Source organism: Euleptes europaea, chromosome 19 (genome assembly GCF_029931775.1).
Source record: "Euleptes europaea isolate rEulEur1 chromosome 19, rEulEur1.hap1, whole genome shotgun sequence".
NCBI classification, from domain to species: domain Eukaryota; kingdom Metazoa; phylum Chordata; class Lepidosauria; order Squamata; family Sphaerodactylidae; genus Euleptes; species Euleptes europaea.
Window position 1 is genome coordinate 36,282,015 of NC_079330.1, and position 14,123 is coordinate 36,296,137.

General features: G+C 44.7%; 1 protein-coding gene across 1 annotated transcript; it reads right to left on the bottom strand.

Moving 5' to 3' along the window:
* Positions 1–7,465: 7,465 nt before the first annotated feature.
* Positions 7,466–12,649, bottom strand: LYRM9 (LYR motif containing 9). The gene is made up of 4 exons (XM_056865404.1): positions 12,507–12,649; position 12,438; positions 10,638–10,730; positions 7,466–7,489 (listed from the first exon to the last, which is right to left on the bottom strand). Exons 1-4 carry the CDS (start codon positions 12,629–12,631, stop codon positions 7,472–7,474), a joined length of 237 nt encoding a protein of 78 aa, XP_056721382.1. The 5' UTR covers positions 12,632–12,649; the 3' UTR covers positions 7,466–7,471.
* Positions 12,650–14,123: the final 1,474 nt, after the last annotated feature.

Here is a 14,123-nt window from a genome sequence, read left to right on the forward strand (position 1 = left end):
TCCATACGTGGGGCAGAACATTTTCCATGGTAAAATACAACATCCTGTTTTTTAGAACAGAGTGTGGTTCTCTGATGTCTCTGCTGCTAAAAGAACTTCATAATACCTCCTGGGATTGTCTAATTCTGACTAAAATAAGATCATCTGGAGTCTCTGTGGAAGACCTGGCTTTAACTACTGAGGCCCATATTTTTAAAATTGTTAAACAGCGTTTCTTGGATATGGTGCGTCAGACGTTACTCCCCACTCAACCCTTGGTCTGCTCCCCAGCAATGTTGGGTCTCAAGAATTTAACCAACAATATTCCCCATTATTTTCACACTCTGAACACCCCTCCGCAGAGCCTTCTCTCTCGCTAGGGTTAATGCCTTTCCTTCAAGGATGCTATATGGAAGGTATCAACAAATACCAATCCAGGAAAGGACTTGTCCCTGTGATACCTATTCCCTGGACTCAATTGATCATATTCTGTTTGTCTGCCCTCTATATGAAACACCCCGTGGGAAATGGTTAAAAAATTGGCTTCTTTCCAAATATCACCTATCTACCCAAGCAAAATGTCAATTTCTATTAAATGACTCCGATCCGGAGGTTACTGCAGATGTTGCCAATTTTCTAGTGGATGTGATGAAAGTTCAAAAAGCCCACAGTTTGTAATTTCTACTTTTGGAATTTACTGGCCTGTTTGTATCTTAATGACTGCATATTTTATGTACCTTTTGTAACTATTGTAATATTACTTATGCCATTAAAGGTTTTTCATTCATTCAATACAACATCAGAAAATTTTCAAACACATTTTCTTCCCCACGTCTCTGCTGGAGACCCAAAGCAGCCTACAACATTCTCCTCAACTCTATTTTTATCCTCGCAACAGCCCTGTGAGGCCGGATAGGTGGGAAGTGTGTGGCCAAGGTCACCCAGCAAGCTTCCACGGCAAAGAGGTGTCTCTTTTTAGTGTCCCAGATGCCTGAAGAGTTACAAATGTAGTTGGACTTGCAGAGGTTCAATACTTTGATAAACTATAGCAGTAATTATGGTTAAGGCTATCCCTAACATTAAGGCCCAGTACATGGCTTGGTTACACCCTGGTTAAGTGATCAGGGTCTTTTATTCATGGGAATTTAACCTGGGGCTCGATGCTTTCTTGACCCACACTTTTCTAATCAGAATTCTCAAAATCCAATGCATGGTGGTTGTTTTCCCCAAAGAAATTCCTGGAGCATCAGGCGTACTGCGGAATCACCAGCAGAAATCCGGAGCGTCTGAGTCCCTGCCCCTCGAAAATGCTGCTTTGTAATTAATTGGTTGTAGTGTTTATTGTTAGAAAAACATCATGCACATACCCCTACCAGTTCCCCTCTGCCCCCAGCAAGTGTCCACTTTACAACCCAAGTGCCACCAGAAGGGGGGGAGGAAGCCAGCACTGCAGCCACCCCGTGATCACGGAGCACACAGGGGCAAGAAAGCTAAGCTTAGCCCTGGATGGCAGCCCAGCACTTGGCTTCCCCTCCCCCGTGATCGGAGATTGCAGGGAAGCAACGGCTCAGCCATCAGCCCCTGCAATCACCAGAGACTGGAGAGGTAAGCAGCCATATGGCTGCTTACTTCTACGGGCACCCTCTGCCGTTTTTTATATGATGGTTTATTGTTAATTCATTTAAATATAATTAAAAATGAAGAGAGAGGTAGCCCGGCTAAGATCCAGCTCTCCCTGCCCCCCCCCCCAGGCAGGCAACCCATCACCCAAGTGCGAGGAGTGGGAGAGAGCATTGGATCTTAGCCTCAACTGCCTCTCTCCATTTTAAATTATATGTTAATCAAATTAACGACAAATAATCATATCAAAGTCCCGACCTGGATGGCCCGGGCTAGCCTGATCTTGTCAGATTTCAGAAGCTAAGCGGCGTCAGCCCTGGTTAGTATTTGGATGGGAGACCACCAAGGAAGTCCAAGGTTGCTATGCAGAGGCAGGCAATGGCAAACCACCTCTGAACGTCGCTTACCTTGAAAACCCTATGGTGTCACTATAAGTTGGCTGCAACATGACAGCATGCAATTATTATGCCCTCTCTCTTTTCATCTCTTTTCTTAAAAACCCCATGAGGGGTCACCATATATCAGCTGTGACTTGACAGTACTTTCCACTACTATATGATCAGGAGCATTAATGCTAAATCTAGAGACAGATTTCTATTACTGGGAAACTTCACCTGTGAACATATGAAGCAGCCTTATACCAAGTCAGACCCTATCAAAGTCAGTCCTGTCTACTCTGACCGGCAGTGGCTCTTTTGCATCACACTGCTACATGGTCCTTTCAACTGGCGATTGAACCTGGGACCTTCTGCAAGCAAAGCAGATGGTCTGCTATTGAGCCATCGCCCAGTTTGGTTCTTCCCAGAAAGGCAGCCTGGAGCCAGCTAATGCAAGCCCCGGCATCCTGGGCAGCACCTGCAGAGGCCACTCAGCCTGGAAGCTCCCCAGTGGCAGTAAGAACAGCCGGGTCCACCTGTCATTCCCACCCACACCCACCCGCCCTGGCCAAAACTTTTCCAGTGCTGCTCCAATCAGCTGGCTACTGAGTCATTTTAACATCCTCAGTCCACCCCAGAATGTACAGAATCTCCTGCCCGGACCAGTCACACAGGACTGATGCAGGGATAAAATCCCACTCTGGGCTCCTGGGGAAAAGGGTGCCATAATAACATAAATGATGACAACAAATAAAAGGCTACTTTCCATTAGAGCAGAGGTCACAAACTTATTTGGCCTACTGCCTTTTCAGCAAAAACATTACTCAGCCCCCGCCCCCCCCCGGAAATCTACCTTCTTTAAGCAAACAAACAGAACGATGCAGTGACAAATTTGCGTTCATTTATGTATCTATATTTCTGCCTACATCCTACAACATAGTAAAGAAAGATGTTGTAAATAAGATACCTTGAAGCTTGAAACTGTAAAATTATTTTTTAAAATCAACCATAGTAACATTCCCATTACACACAGAAAATTAAGGTCACGAAGGATAATATTAAAATTAAAATCACGAATAACATTAAAAATAATGGTGCTCTGCCATCAATTTATTAAAGTTTGGCTCTATTTTTGTCAGCAGCATTCTTAAATCACCGCAATTAGCTATTTGCAGTTGGTTTCTTTTTTTAGTTAACAGATTTGTGACCACATTGTACCCACGTTCCATTCAATATGATGAAGGAAATACATTTAAACACTTTTGTGCTATATCCCATAACCCAGGATAAAGTGTAGGTATTTGCTTTTGCAGCTGTAATCCGTAAAGATCGAAGGTATCGAATATGAATTAATTTTTTTAAATACTTATTGCCCTTGCACTATTGTTAACTGCTTGTCACACAATTCAGAAAATCTAAATTAGATTTCATACATGTTGCCTATTTATAGTATTGCATTGTAAACAAGTCATTACATGCACATATTCCTGCTGATGCATGCTGGACTTCCTAACAATGTGCGGCCTGCTCACCTGCCAACACTTGCTTGTTAAGACCACTGGTCAGTGGCGGACCTACATTTTGGGGGCCCTGAAGCTTGAAGTGTCATGGGGGCCCCTTCGCAACCAGCAACAATAGGGCAACATCCAACAAGGTCCAAAGGGCCTTGCTGCCCTTGCAAGGACCTTGAGGCCCAAATGGTGGAGAACAGGGTGGTGGGGTGGAGTCCTTGAAAATGGGCCATACAATGAGCCCCTTCACACCAGCACAAGGTCTGGGTAATTGCTGTTATCTTCTTCAGTGGGGTTGTTCTATGGCAGATCACCACAACTTTTTAATAAATTAACTACTGCATCTCAGATTTTGATTAAAATTGCTGAACTGGGTTATCTCACGTCAGTCACTAGTGTGAATAAAAAATGTTGTAGAAGCAAAACAATAGTCATATAAAAACTCAATAGATGGCACTGAGCAGGACTAAAGATGCCATGAGGAAGAAAGACTCAGGTCAATCATTGTAAAGGCATTGCCCTCAACATGACCCACATGAATACTTATGTTGAACTGTCTACAAAAAATTCTACCACTAGATATTGTCGAAGGCTTTCACGGTCAGAGTTCATTGGTTCTTGTAGGTTATCCGGGCTGTGTGACCGTGGTCTTGGTATTTTCTTTCCTGACGTTTGGTATTTTCTTTCCTGACATACTTTCCACAGCTGCTGGCGAAAAGTCAGGAAAGAAAATACCAAGACCACGGTCACACAGCCCAGATAACCTACAAGAACCAATCTACCACTAGAAATTCAGTAAATGAGAAATAATCCAGGTCTGCCTCTTCGAAAAAAGTCAATTGAATAAGCGAAATATAAAAAAATTATGCTAGAAAACAGAAATATCTCGGTAAATATGGGAACCAAAGCAGTAGTTGCTAGTTAACGAACCCAGTAGAAATATACACATAAAAATATCAACCGCCCTAACTATGGACCAAGCTTATAAGCAAACCTTGACCTAAACACTAGCAAAGATAATAATACACTTACCAAAAACGAAGAAAAAGAAAATTGGGAGGAATGAAAGCCACACTGACCAACATCAGTGCATGGAGAAAAGTATTGGTTCATTCTCTAAAAGTGTGCAGTTGTCCTCAGCAGGGGCCAGTACTTTTTCGGCCTTGGCCCCAGGCTGATGGAATGCTCTTCTGAGTGACATCAGGGCCCTGCAAGACCTTCAGAAGTTCTGCAGGGCCTGCTATTCCACCAGGCCTACAATTGAGGGCGACCACAGGTTGTCATCATTACTGGCCTCCCTCCTCCTCGAGACTTCTGATACAAGGATTTGGCTGCTTTGCCAGGCCTCCAATGGCCCTGTAATTATATGAGTACCATCTTGTCAAATGTATTAATTGTATCGAATGGTTTTATGAATTTTATTATGAATTTTTGATATATATGATTTTATTATGATTGTTAACTGCTGTCAGGTAAGGGAGAGGAATGGGATCTTCAGTAGCTGCCACCACTCTGGTGTGCGCCTAACTCAGGAGGGCTCAGAGCACCCTCCCTGCCCCTAGCTGCTTCTCCTCCAAACAGGGTGTACTTTCTAGGTGACCAAATGAGGTGTGAGGACCCAGGCAGAGTAACAAACAGTTTATTAAAGAGGTCTAATAATAATGATAACTCAAGCCACAATAGGATGACAAAACCAGTAAAGGCAGGCAGTCAAACAAATAAAAACCCTAACGTGTCTATCTTTACTGTCCCTAGCCGTCTCCTGGCACTAGGCCTCAGGCTAATTCTCCCCTTCCTGGAGGAGGGATCCCTCCGTCTGCAACCTCTCCTCAGCCCTTCTCCCTAGGAGTGAACCCCTCCCTTTTCAGGCAAGGCCTTTTACTCCTTCTCCCCAGGCACCACTCCCTTACCCCCGATTGGCCTTAGCCTTCCCTCCAAATCCTCTTCCACCAGTCACAAGCCCCAGAGGGTACCTGGGAGATGTAGGCCTGGTAACTACTTTAATATAGGCCTCCCTAGGGCCTGTAGGCTGCACTTGAGGCCTAGGATCATGACACCTGCCCTGAGCCCGGCTTTGACCGCGAATGAAGGCGGGCTATACATTGAACTAATAAATAAATAAATAAATAAATAAATAATAGGGAGATAGAAGGTCTTCAGAGGGGTCTTGTTAGGATAAAGAGGCGAAAATCTGATTTTTGGTGTTAAAATGTACAAGCAAAATGAGTGCAGCCTTAATTGAGAATTCAGATGTCTTTTTATGGTTCTGATTGGCTCTAGTCTAAGGGCTGAGCTATAGAACTATTAAGCTGAGCACCAACAAAGGATTTGAGATCCAGCTGTCAAAATGTAGGCTATGAATAGATTCTGGCGAGCTCAGTGAGCCCTTACATCTGGGCGTTCGAGCGCTGCAAGCCACCAAGAAAATTTTAAAATTTGACCGATTACAGGGACATTTTGAGGCCATTAAATGGGTATTAGAGCATATTCTAAAGTCAATATTAACTACGTCAACCCATTGGCTTATGATTCTATCACTAAAAAACTCCATCGATTTTGTTGAAAAATTAACTCATTAAAAATAGTTGTTTCAGGGGACTCCTCCAGGATTAGGCTTGATTAGTTTCACAGTAGATCCAATTCTGCCACTGATTGATTATAACTTGCATTTTGTGTGTTTATTTGGAAAATAAAGTAATCACTATGACTTTAACTCTATTGTTACACAACAGATGAAATATATACAGTTTTTCAAAATTTTCTTCTCTTCTTTCTTTATGCTTCTACCGCCCCCTTATCTTTATTCAACGCCCCCCAATTGCCCCAGAGGTTACTACCGCCCCCCTGGATCGTTTCAGCGCCCCCCAGGGGGCAATATTGCCCACTTTGGGAAACACTGCATTAGAGGAATCAGAGGGCCACTGTATGGAGATATCCTTGACCAGGAGGCCTCCCAATGGCACATGTAGTTTAGAGCAGATTGTGAGGGTACACCTTCCAGTCAAGGAAGCAGAGGATTTCCCAGCTCAGACTGAGAAACGTATTGGGGGTGGGGGAGGCACCAGAGAGGAAGAAAGTGCTTTGAGATGCATCATGCGTGTTATGCTGCCCTCTAGAGGCAGATCCAAGTATGTCGAGATAGACTACTTTTATTTTCTTTCAATGAAATGGGGCTGCAATCTCCCTTGGAGAATCGGGTCCACAGCTCAGCAGGGCTTGAGGATCTGGCCTTAACAGTGACTCGCATTCTGGCTGGTGAGGCCACCTGCTTTCTTCCTGGGAAGGGAAGGAAGGAGCTTGACCTGGTGATCCAATCACATCAAGTTTGGCCAGCAAACTGAAACAACGATGCACATGACCAAAACACTTCCCAAAACCGTAAATTTGGTGTGTTTCTTAAACACTTTTTGGAACACTGTTTTGCTATTGGCAGGGGTGCTTTCATATAAAACTGCAGCAGACACTTGAATCGACACAATTTTTTCCTCTGATATCAATTACAAGCAACAGAGTGATAGCCACATGCTTAGTTTCCATATATGTATTTATTTGAAATATTTATAGACCACATTTTCTCGACCAAATGTGGACTGATCACTTCATGTCCAAAAGCAGCCTTTAGCTCCAAGGATTTCCCAATATTTTCAGAATTCTAACAAAAGGAGGCTAAATTCAGTATTTCCTCTAAATCCTGTACATCCCGGCATACAGAACGGTGATTTGTATGGTTTCCCAGTATCTGACTGCTTCCTGTAGACTCAGCTAGGAACTTTGGCTCCACATTTCATGCTGTTCATAACTTAATCATAGTTTGGCCCCCTTCATCAGAGGCCTCCTGTCTGCCACCAGATGGCCAGTGACCACAAAGAACTTCTGAATAGACCAGCTGGAGGAAGGAGGGAAGCATCTATTGCCTGAAGTCTACACAAGAGGTTGTTGTCCAGCCTTCTCCAGTCGTCAGTTGCCTTCTTTCCCATCCTCCCTCTACTTCTGTTTTTTATACTGAAAAGAAATACCATACAGGCTGACAATATTAGTCAATATATTCCATCCTTATTTATTGGAGACGTTCCCTGTCTTTCTGGTACCCCTCCCTTTCCCTCTGGGCCAAAACAGGACTTCCTCTCCCCCACCCCCCCAGCATTCTGTTGTCATTTTCCCAGGGTTGCACTCCTTTCCCAGGCTCATGAGTAGTCCAGAGGCAGAAGAATGGAGAGTGGATGCATCGTCTCTAGTGTCAAAATACTGTGTTCGATCACTACGGGTCTGCAAATCTACTCTACCAGGGTACAGCTAGATTTTGAAATGTTAATAATCTATTTTAGGAGAATTACGTTTTCCTAATATTTATTTATCTATATATTTAAACCCTGCTTTTCTTCGCAATGGCGACTCAAAGCAGTTTACAGCATTGATCTCCCCTCCTTCATTTTATCCTCTCAACAAACACCATGTGAGGTAGGTTAGGCTGAGAGAGAGTAACTGGTCCATGATCACCTAACATGTTCACGGCAGAACAGAGACTTGAACCCGGGTTTCCCAGATCCTGGTCTGATACTCTAGCCACTACACTATGCTAGATCTTCCATCAAAAGACCCCCCCAAAGTATTTCTTTATTCAAAAACATGTGGAATTCTTTGTCCCAGGATGCAGCAATGGCATCTGATTCAGCTGGTGTCAATGCGTGGATGAGACGGTAGTGCAGGGAGGAGGGCTTTAGATTTGTAAGGAACTGGGCAACATTTTGGGACAAGCCAGGCCTATACAAAAAGAGATGGGCTCCACTTGAACCAGGATGGAGCCAGACTGCTGGCGTGTAATATAAAAATGGTGGCAGAGCAGCTTTTAAACTGAACCTGGGGGGAAAGCCGACAGGAGCTGAGAAGCATGCGGTTTGGGCAGACTCAATGTACACGGACAAAGGGAAAATTGCTTCAGATTGCCCACATGGGAATGGCATAGACATGAAAGAGGATGGTTAAAAAAAGTGGGATAGCCACTTAAGGATGCCCAAAAGCACATGCTAGGCAAGTCGAAAGAGAGAGACAGGGTGGAGGTGTTTCTATGCTAATGCTAGAAGCCTCCAAGCAAAAATGGGGGAGTTAGAGTGCATGGTTTTAAGAGAAAACATAGATATAGTGAGCATTACAGAAACCTGGTGGAGGGGAGAGAACCAGTGGGATATAGTCATCCCTGGTTACAAACTCTATAAAAATGACAGGGAAGGGCGTATTGGAGGGGTTGCTATGTATATCAAGGAAAGCATAGTGTCTAATAAGCTATAAACCATAAAAAGGACAGACTCATCCACAGAATCCTTATGGGTGATGATTCCGGGCCCCAAAGGAGATTTAGTACTGGGGACGTTCTATTGGCCCCCTGACCAAACGGCTCAGGGTTATCTTGAGATGAAGAATGAAATTAGGGAAGCATGTAAAGGTAATGAAGTAGTAATATTGGGAGACTTTAACTACCCTCATATTGACTGGATAAATGTATGCTCCAGTCAAGCCAAAGAGATAAATGTTTTAGACATCCTAAATGACTGTGCCCTCGAACAGTTGGTCATAGACCCAACCAGAGGGGAGGCGATCCTGGATTTAATACTTTGTGGTGCTGCCAGTGACTTAGTGCGGGATGTGGATGTAGTTGAGCCAGTTGGCAATAGCGACCACAATTGAATCAAATTCAATTTATATGTAAGTGGGAGAGTGACTGGGAAATCTCACACAATTATCTTTGACTGTAAAAGAGGGAACTTCTCTAAAATGAGGTAAAACTTCCTGGTAAAGAGGAAGTTGAAAGGAACAGTTAGGAGGGTTAAATCTCTGGAAAAGACTTGGGGGTTACTCAAGTCCACATTACTAGAGGCTCAGCTAGCTTGTAAACCACAAGTCAGGAAAGGTAGTAATAAGTCCAAGAGGTCACCACCATGGCTAACGGGTAAGGTGAAGGAAGCAATTAGAGAGAGAAAAAGGCTTCCTTCAGAGACTGGAAGGATTGCTCAAACGAGGCAAACAAAAGCAAACACAAACTTGCACAAAGGAAATGCAAGCAGAAAATTAGAGATGCAAAAAAAGATTTTGAGGGGCATATCGCTAAACACATCAAAACAAACAATAAGCAAACCTTTAAGTATATTAGGAGTAGGAAACCAGCTAGGGAAGCGGTTGGACCATTGGATAATGAGAGTAAAGGAACACTAAGGGAAGATAAAGCGACTGCTGAGAAACTCAATGAATTCTTCTCACCTGTTTTCACTCCTTCTCCTGAACAGAGGTTTTGGAGAGGGGAGAATGAGGAACTGGGGCAAATAGTGGTAACAAGGCAGGAAGTCCTAGAACGTCTAGACAAACTGCAAACTAACAAGTCACAGGGACCAGACAGTCTGTAAGGGTGTTCTCTATCAAATATGCTTGCCTGCTGGTTGGTTAGAGAACTCTCTTACAGACATCACCTAAGTGTGTCCGGGGGATAGTGTCCCAATTTCTCTCAATTTCCAACACCCTTATTCAGGATTTACCCTGAGAAACTGTAATCTAGGGGATTTACTTATGACACCTTTCCCAAGGATTTTTACATGTTCTCAAAACACATCTTAATCCCTTCCACCTTTTATCGCACCTCCAAAGGTCCTATGCCCCAGGGCTATGTCTGCTGCTGATAAGGCTGTTATCAGATTTCCAATGTCAAATCCATCACTTATGCTAGGTGCGAAAAGTCTCAGAAAAGGTGTTATAAGCCTCTTTCAAAGGGAATTCAATGTAAGCCAAGCACCCCCACTCCGGCAGTGTTTCAAAATTCAAAGAGACGAGAATATTTCGTTCTTATCTGCTTATTTACATTTTTGGAGTTTATTTGGCTATGCACCCGGTAACGGCTCACCCTCTTCTCTTTCCAATTAGCTATTGAGCTAAAGCATGGAGTTTTTTCTTCCTGCCAGTTACTAACATGAAAACTAGCTGTTAATTAGCAGATATTGCATAAAAAACCATCCTTTTAAGCTAAATTATATTTAAAATACTGCTTGCCCACTACATTAGGAGGAATTGGGAGAAACATCAGTCTGATGCGCCACCTGCAGTTAACACTTCATGGGTTCTGTGCGCTCCAGCCTTATGATCCAAATCCTCGCAAGGGATTACTCACTTTCTCCATCACCCAGTCGGCATCTTCAATGGCTCTCCTAATAATCTGCTGGATTCTCTCAGGATTGTCTTCATCTGCGTGAACTCTGAAGCTCTGAAAAAAAATGGTCAAAAAAAGCAACCAATTTCAATTAACAGCTCTGGCAGTTCAGATTAGGAGCCCCGTGGTGCAGAGTAGTAAGCTGCAGTACTGCAGTCCAAGCTCTGCTCACGACCTGAGTTCGATCCCGATGGAAGTCGGTTTCAGGTAGCTGGCCCAAGGTTGACTCAGCCTTCCATCCTTCCGAGGTCAGTAAAATTAGTACCCAACTTGCTGGGGGTAAAGGGAAGATGACTGGGGAAGGCACTGGCAAACCACCCGGTAAACAAAGTCTGCCTAGTAAACGTTGGGATGTGACGTCACCCCATGGGTCAGGAATGACCCGGTGCTTGCACAGAGGACCTTTACCTTTTACAGTTCAGATACTAAAGTTACAACTCAGAGCTTTGCTACAATCTTTTTTGAAAGAATGCTATCCAAGCGTGTTTACCCACTGTCTGGACAGAAAGGTGTGTATTTCCAAAGGTCCTACCCACATTGGTACCATTAACCTTCTGCCAGCCGTTTGTGGCTGCCTATGTCCCCAGCATGCCATCAGAGGGATTTTGTGTGTGTGTGTGAGTGTGTGGGGGTGTTAAATGGAAAATGCTCTTGTACAATAACATTATAAAAGCCTATTGCTATGGTCTACTAGTTATCCAGCTTTCATATATTTTAAAGTATGTCTTCAGACCTTTTTATTGCAGCGCTATAAGGGGAAGGATGCAGACCATTTTTGTCCTGATTGCCATTTGCAGTGGCGATGAAAGTAAATGCAGAAACATTGCTTTGTGAAAGCAGATCATAATAGTTAAAACGGCACCTTTTCCTAGTAAGGCAGATATTGAGGAAATAGAGAAAGCCATCCCTCTCAAACCCACTGGAGTATGAGCACCCAGTGAGGTCTGGGCCACTGCTTACCGCAGCCCTCTCCACTGGGCTTGCCACCGCTGCTGCTCACTCACCAGCCCTCTTCCTCTGGAAAACAGTGAGGACAGGATCATGGCTGGGCCCAATCCCCACTGATGCCCAGAGGAGGAGGGGAAGGCAAGGCTGCTGTGGTTGTTCCCCCCTTCTGCTCAGAAGAGTGCTTATGGGTAAGTGAGCAGCAGCTGCTGGATGATGGGTGAGGACAGAGGCAGCACCAACCATGCATGGAAAGAAAGAACTGCCACCTCTTTGCTAGCCCAGGAGGAGAGAGCGGCTGAGTGGACAGAAGCAAACAGTTGGGTCTGCTGAGAAAGGGAAGCCCAACTAAGATCATCCCTTCGGGCGCACAGTGAACTGATGGGCAGGAGATGGAGGACAGACAAACAGGAGCCCTTCTTTATTGGTACATCGTTATCTGACGGAACTTACTGCCACAAGGTGTAGCGATCACCACTTGCACCAAGGGTTTTAAAAGGGGATGAGTCAAATTTCTGGAGGAGGACAGGTCTATCAGTGCTATTGAAACATGAAGGCTAAATAGAACCTCCATGTTCCGATGCAATATATCTGTGGGGAGGCAACAGGCAGAAAATTTGGCCTTTGTGCCCTGGCTCGGATGTCTTCTTGTTGAATGCTGTGGGAAACAGGATGCTGGACTCGATAGACTTTAGTTCTGATCCAGCAGGGACCTTGTGGCATCTTCCTTGAAACCCTCATACTCCTCCTCCCCCACCTTGCAGCCAGCACTGATCGTGCCCCACTGTTGAGCTTCCCAAAGGCATTCAGCCAGACCCTGCTGGAAACAGAACACTGGGCTTGGGGGAGTTCTCTGTCCAGATCCAGCAAGACAATCTCCATAACTGCCTGACAGCATGCCTGTAGTGCTCCCGGACGTTTCCCCCAGGCAATTCCTTGCAGCAACGGAGCAGGTAGCGGTACAGCTGCAGCGGCCTCTTGACTAGTTCTGCACCAGGGAGAGGAGCCATCCTTTGCCTGCAACAAGGAAATAAGGCATTGCAAATTCTTATGTTCTTATGTTATGTTCAAATGGAAATGAGCGGCATTCAGGGCCGGCCAGACTGCACAGTCCACCCATGCCAGCAAAGCGGCTGGCTGCTTGAGGGGTGTGGACCAGGGTTCTCTGCACTTTCCCACCTTCCCACTGAAGTGGCACAGTCTCCCCTCCTATCTCTGGCTGTACCATCCCACTCTGCTGCCTTCACCAGCCACTTGCAGCCCCAGCAGCTGAGACCGAATCTTGTGCCTTTCTGCATAGCCCCATCACGGCTTTCATTTCTGTGATCACATCACAGAGCGGAGAAACATGCATTTGATGTAAACAGATGGAGCCATCAATATTCCTGGAGCAACATGGAGCCCCACGGATTTCTGCCCCAAGGACCTTTCAAAGTATATTCAAAGAGTCTGCCAAATGAAATTATATGGATTTGAGCTTCACTTATTCAGTGAAGAATAAGTCTTTGGCTCACTCACCAGCCACAGGTTACCACAGACCTAGCAGAAGAAATCTACTGCACACTTTTTTTAAAAGCCTGTACAAGAGACAACTTCTCTCTCTCCCACTGTGCAAAATAAACTCCTTCGCCCTGAGGCCTGGACAGACATCTTGCCACACTGAAAGTGCTAATCAGACATTTCAAAAGTTTATCACTGCTTTAACAGTTTGCCACAGTCTATTATAATCTAAAATTAGCAATCAGAGAAAATGCCATTCTGTTTTACTCAGCAAACCATCATGCAGGTGTGGGATGTAACATGAACCTCACACCCAGGAGCTCCCTGGCACCTGCTCTCTGGGATGGCTGTTTACTGTGTGCTGCTGTGATTGTGTGTGTGTGTGTTAAGTGCCATCAAGTCGCTTCCGACTCATGGCGACCCTATGAATGAAAGTCCTCCAAAATGTCCTGTCTTTGACAGCCTTGCTCAGATCTTGCAAATTGATAGCTGTGGCTTCCTTTATTGAGTCCATCCATCTCTTGTTGGGTCTTCCTCTTTTTCTGCTACCCTCAACTTTTCCAGTGACTCTTGTTGTCTCATGATGTGACCAAAATACGATAGCCTTAATTTAGTCATTTTAGCTTCTAGGGTCAGTTCAGGCTTGATTTGATCTATAATCCACTGATCTATAACCCAAAGGCCATGATGAGAGGGAGGGCATCTTGGCCATCTTCTGGTCACTAGGGGTGGAGGGGGAGGTAGTTGTGAATTTCCTGCAATGTGCAGGGGGTTGGACTTGATGACCCTGGTGGTCCCTTCCAACTCTATGATTTGTTTTTTTGGCAGTTCAGGGTATCCATAACACTCTCCTCCAACACCATATTTCAAAGCAATCTATTTTCTTCCTATCAGCTTTCTTCAATGTCCAGCTTTCACACCCTGTGTGATTACTGCTGTGATTACGCACACTTTAAGGACACAATCTGCTTTCTGTGGAGGAGGCACGGGTTCAGCGGCAGA

Bases quoted from the DNA above. Each gene is read 5' to 3' on its own strand.
- LYRM9 (XM_056865404.1), bottom strand. From the start codon at position 12,631: ATGGCTCCTCTCCCTGGTGCAGAACTAGTCAAGAGGCCGCTGCAGCTG.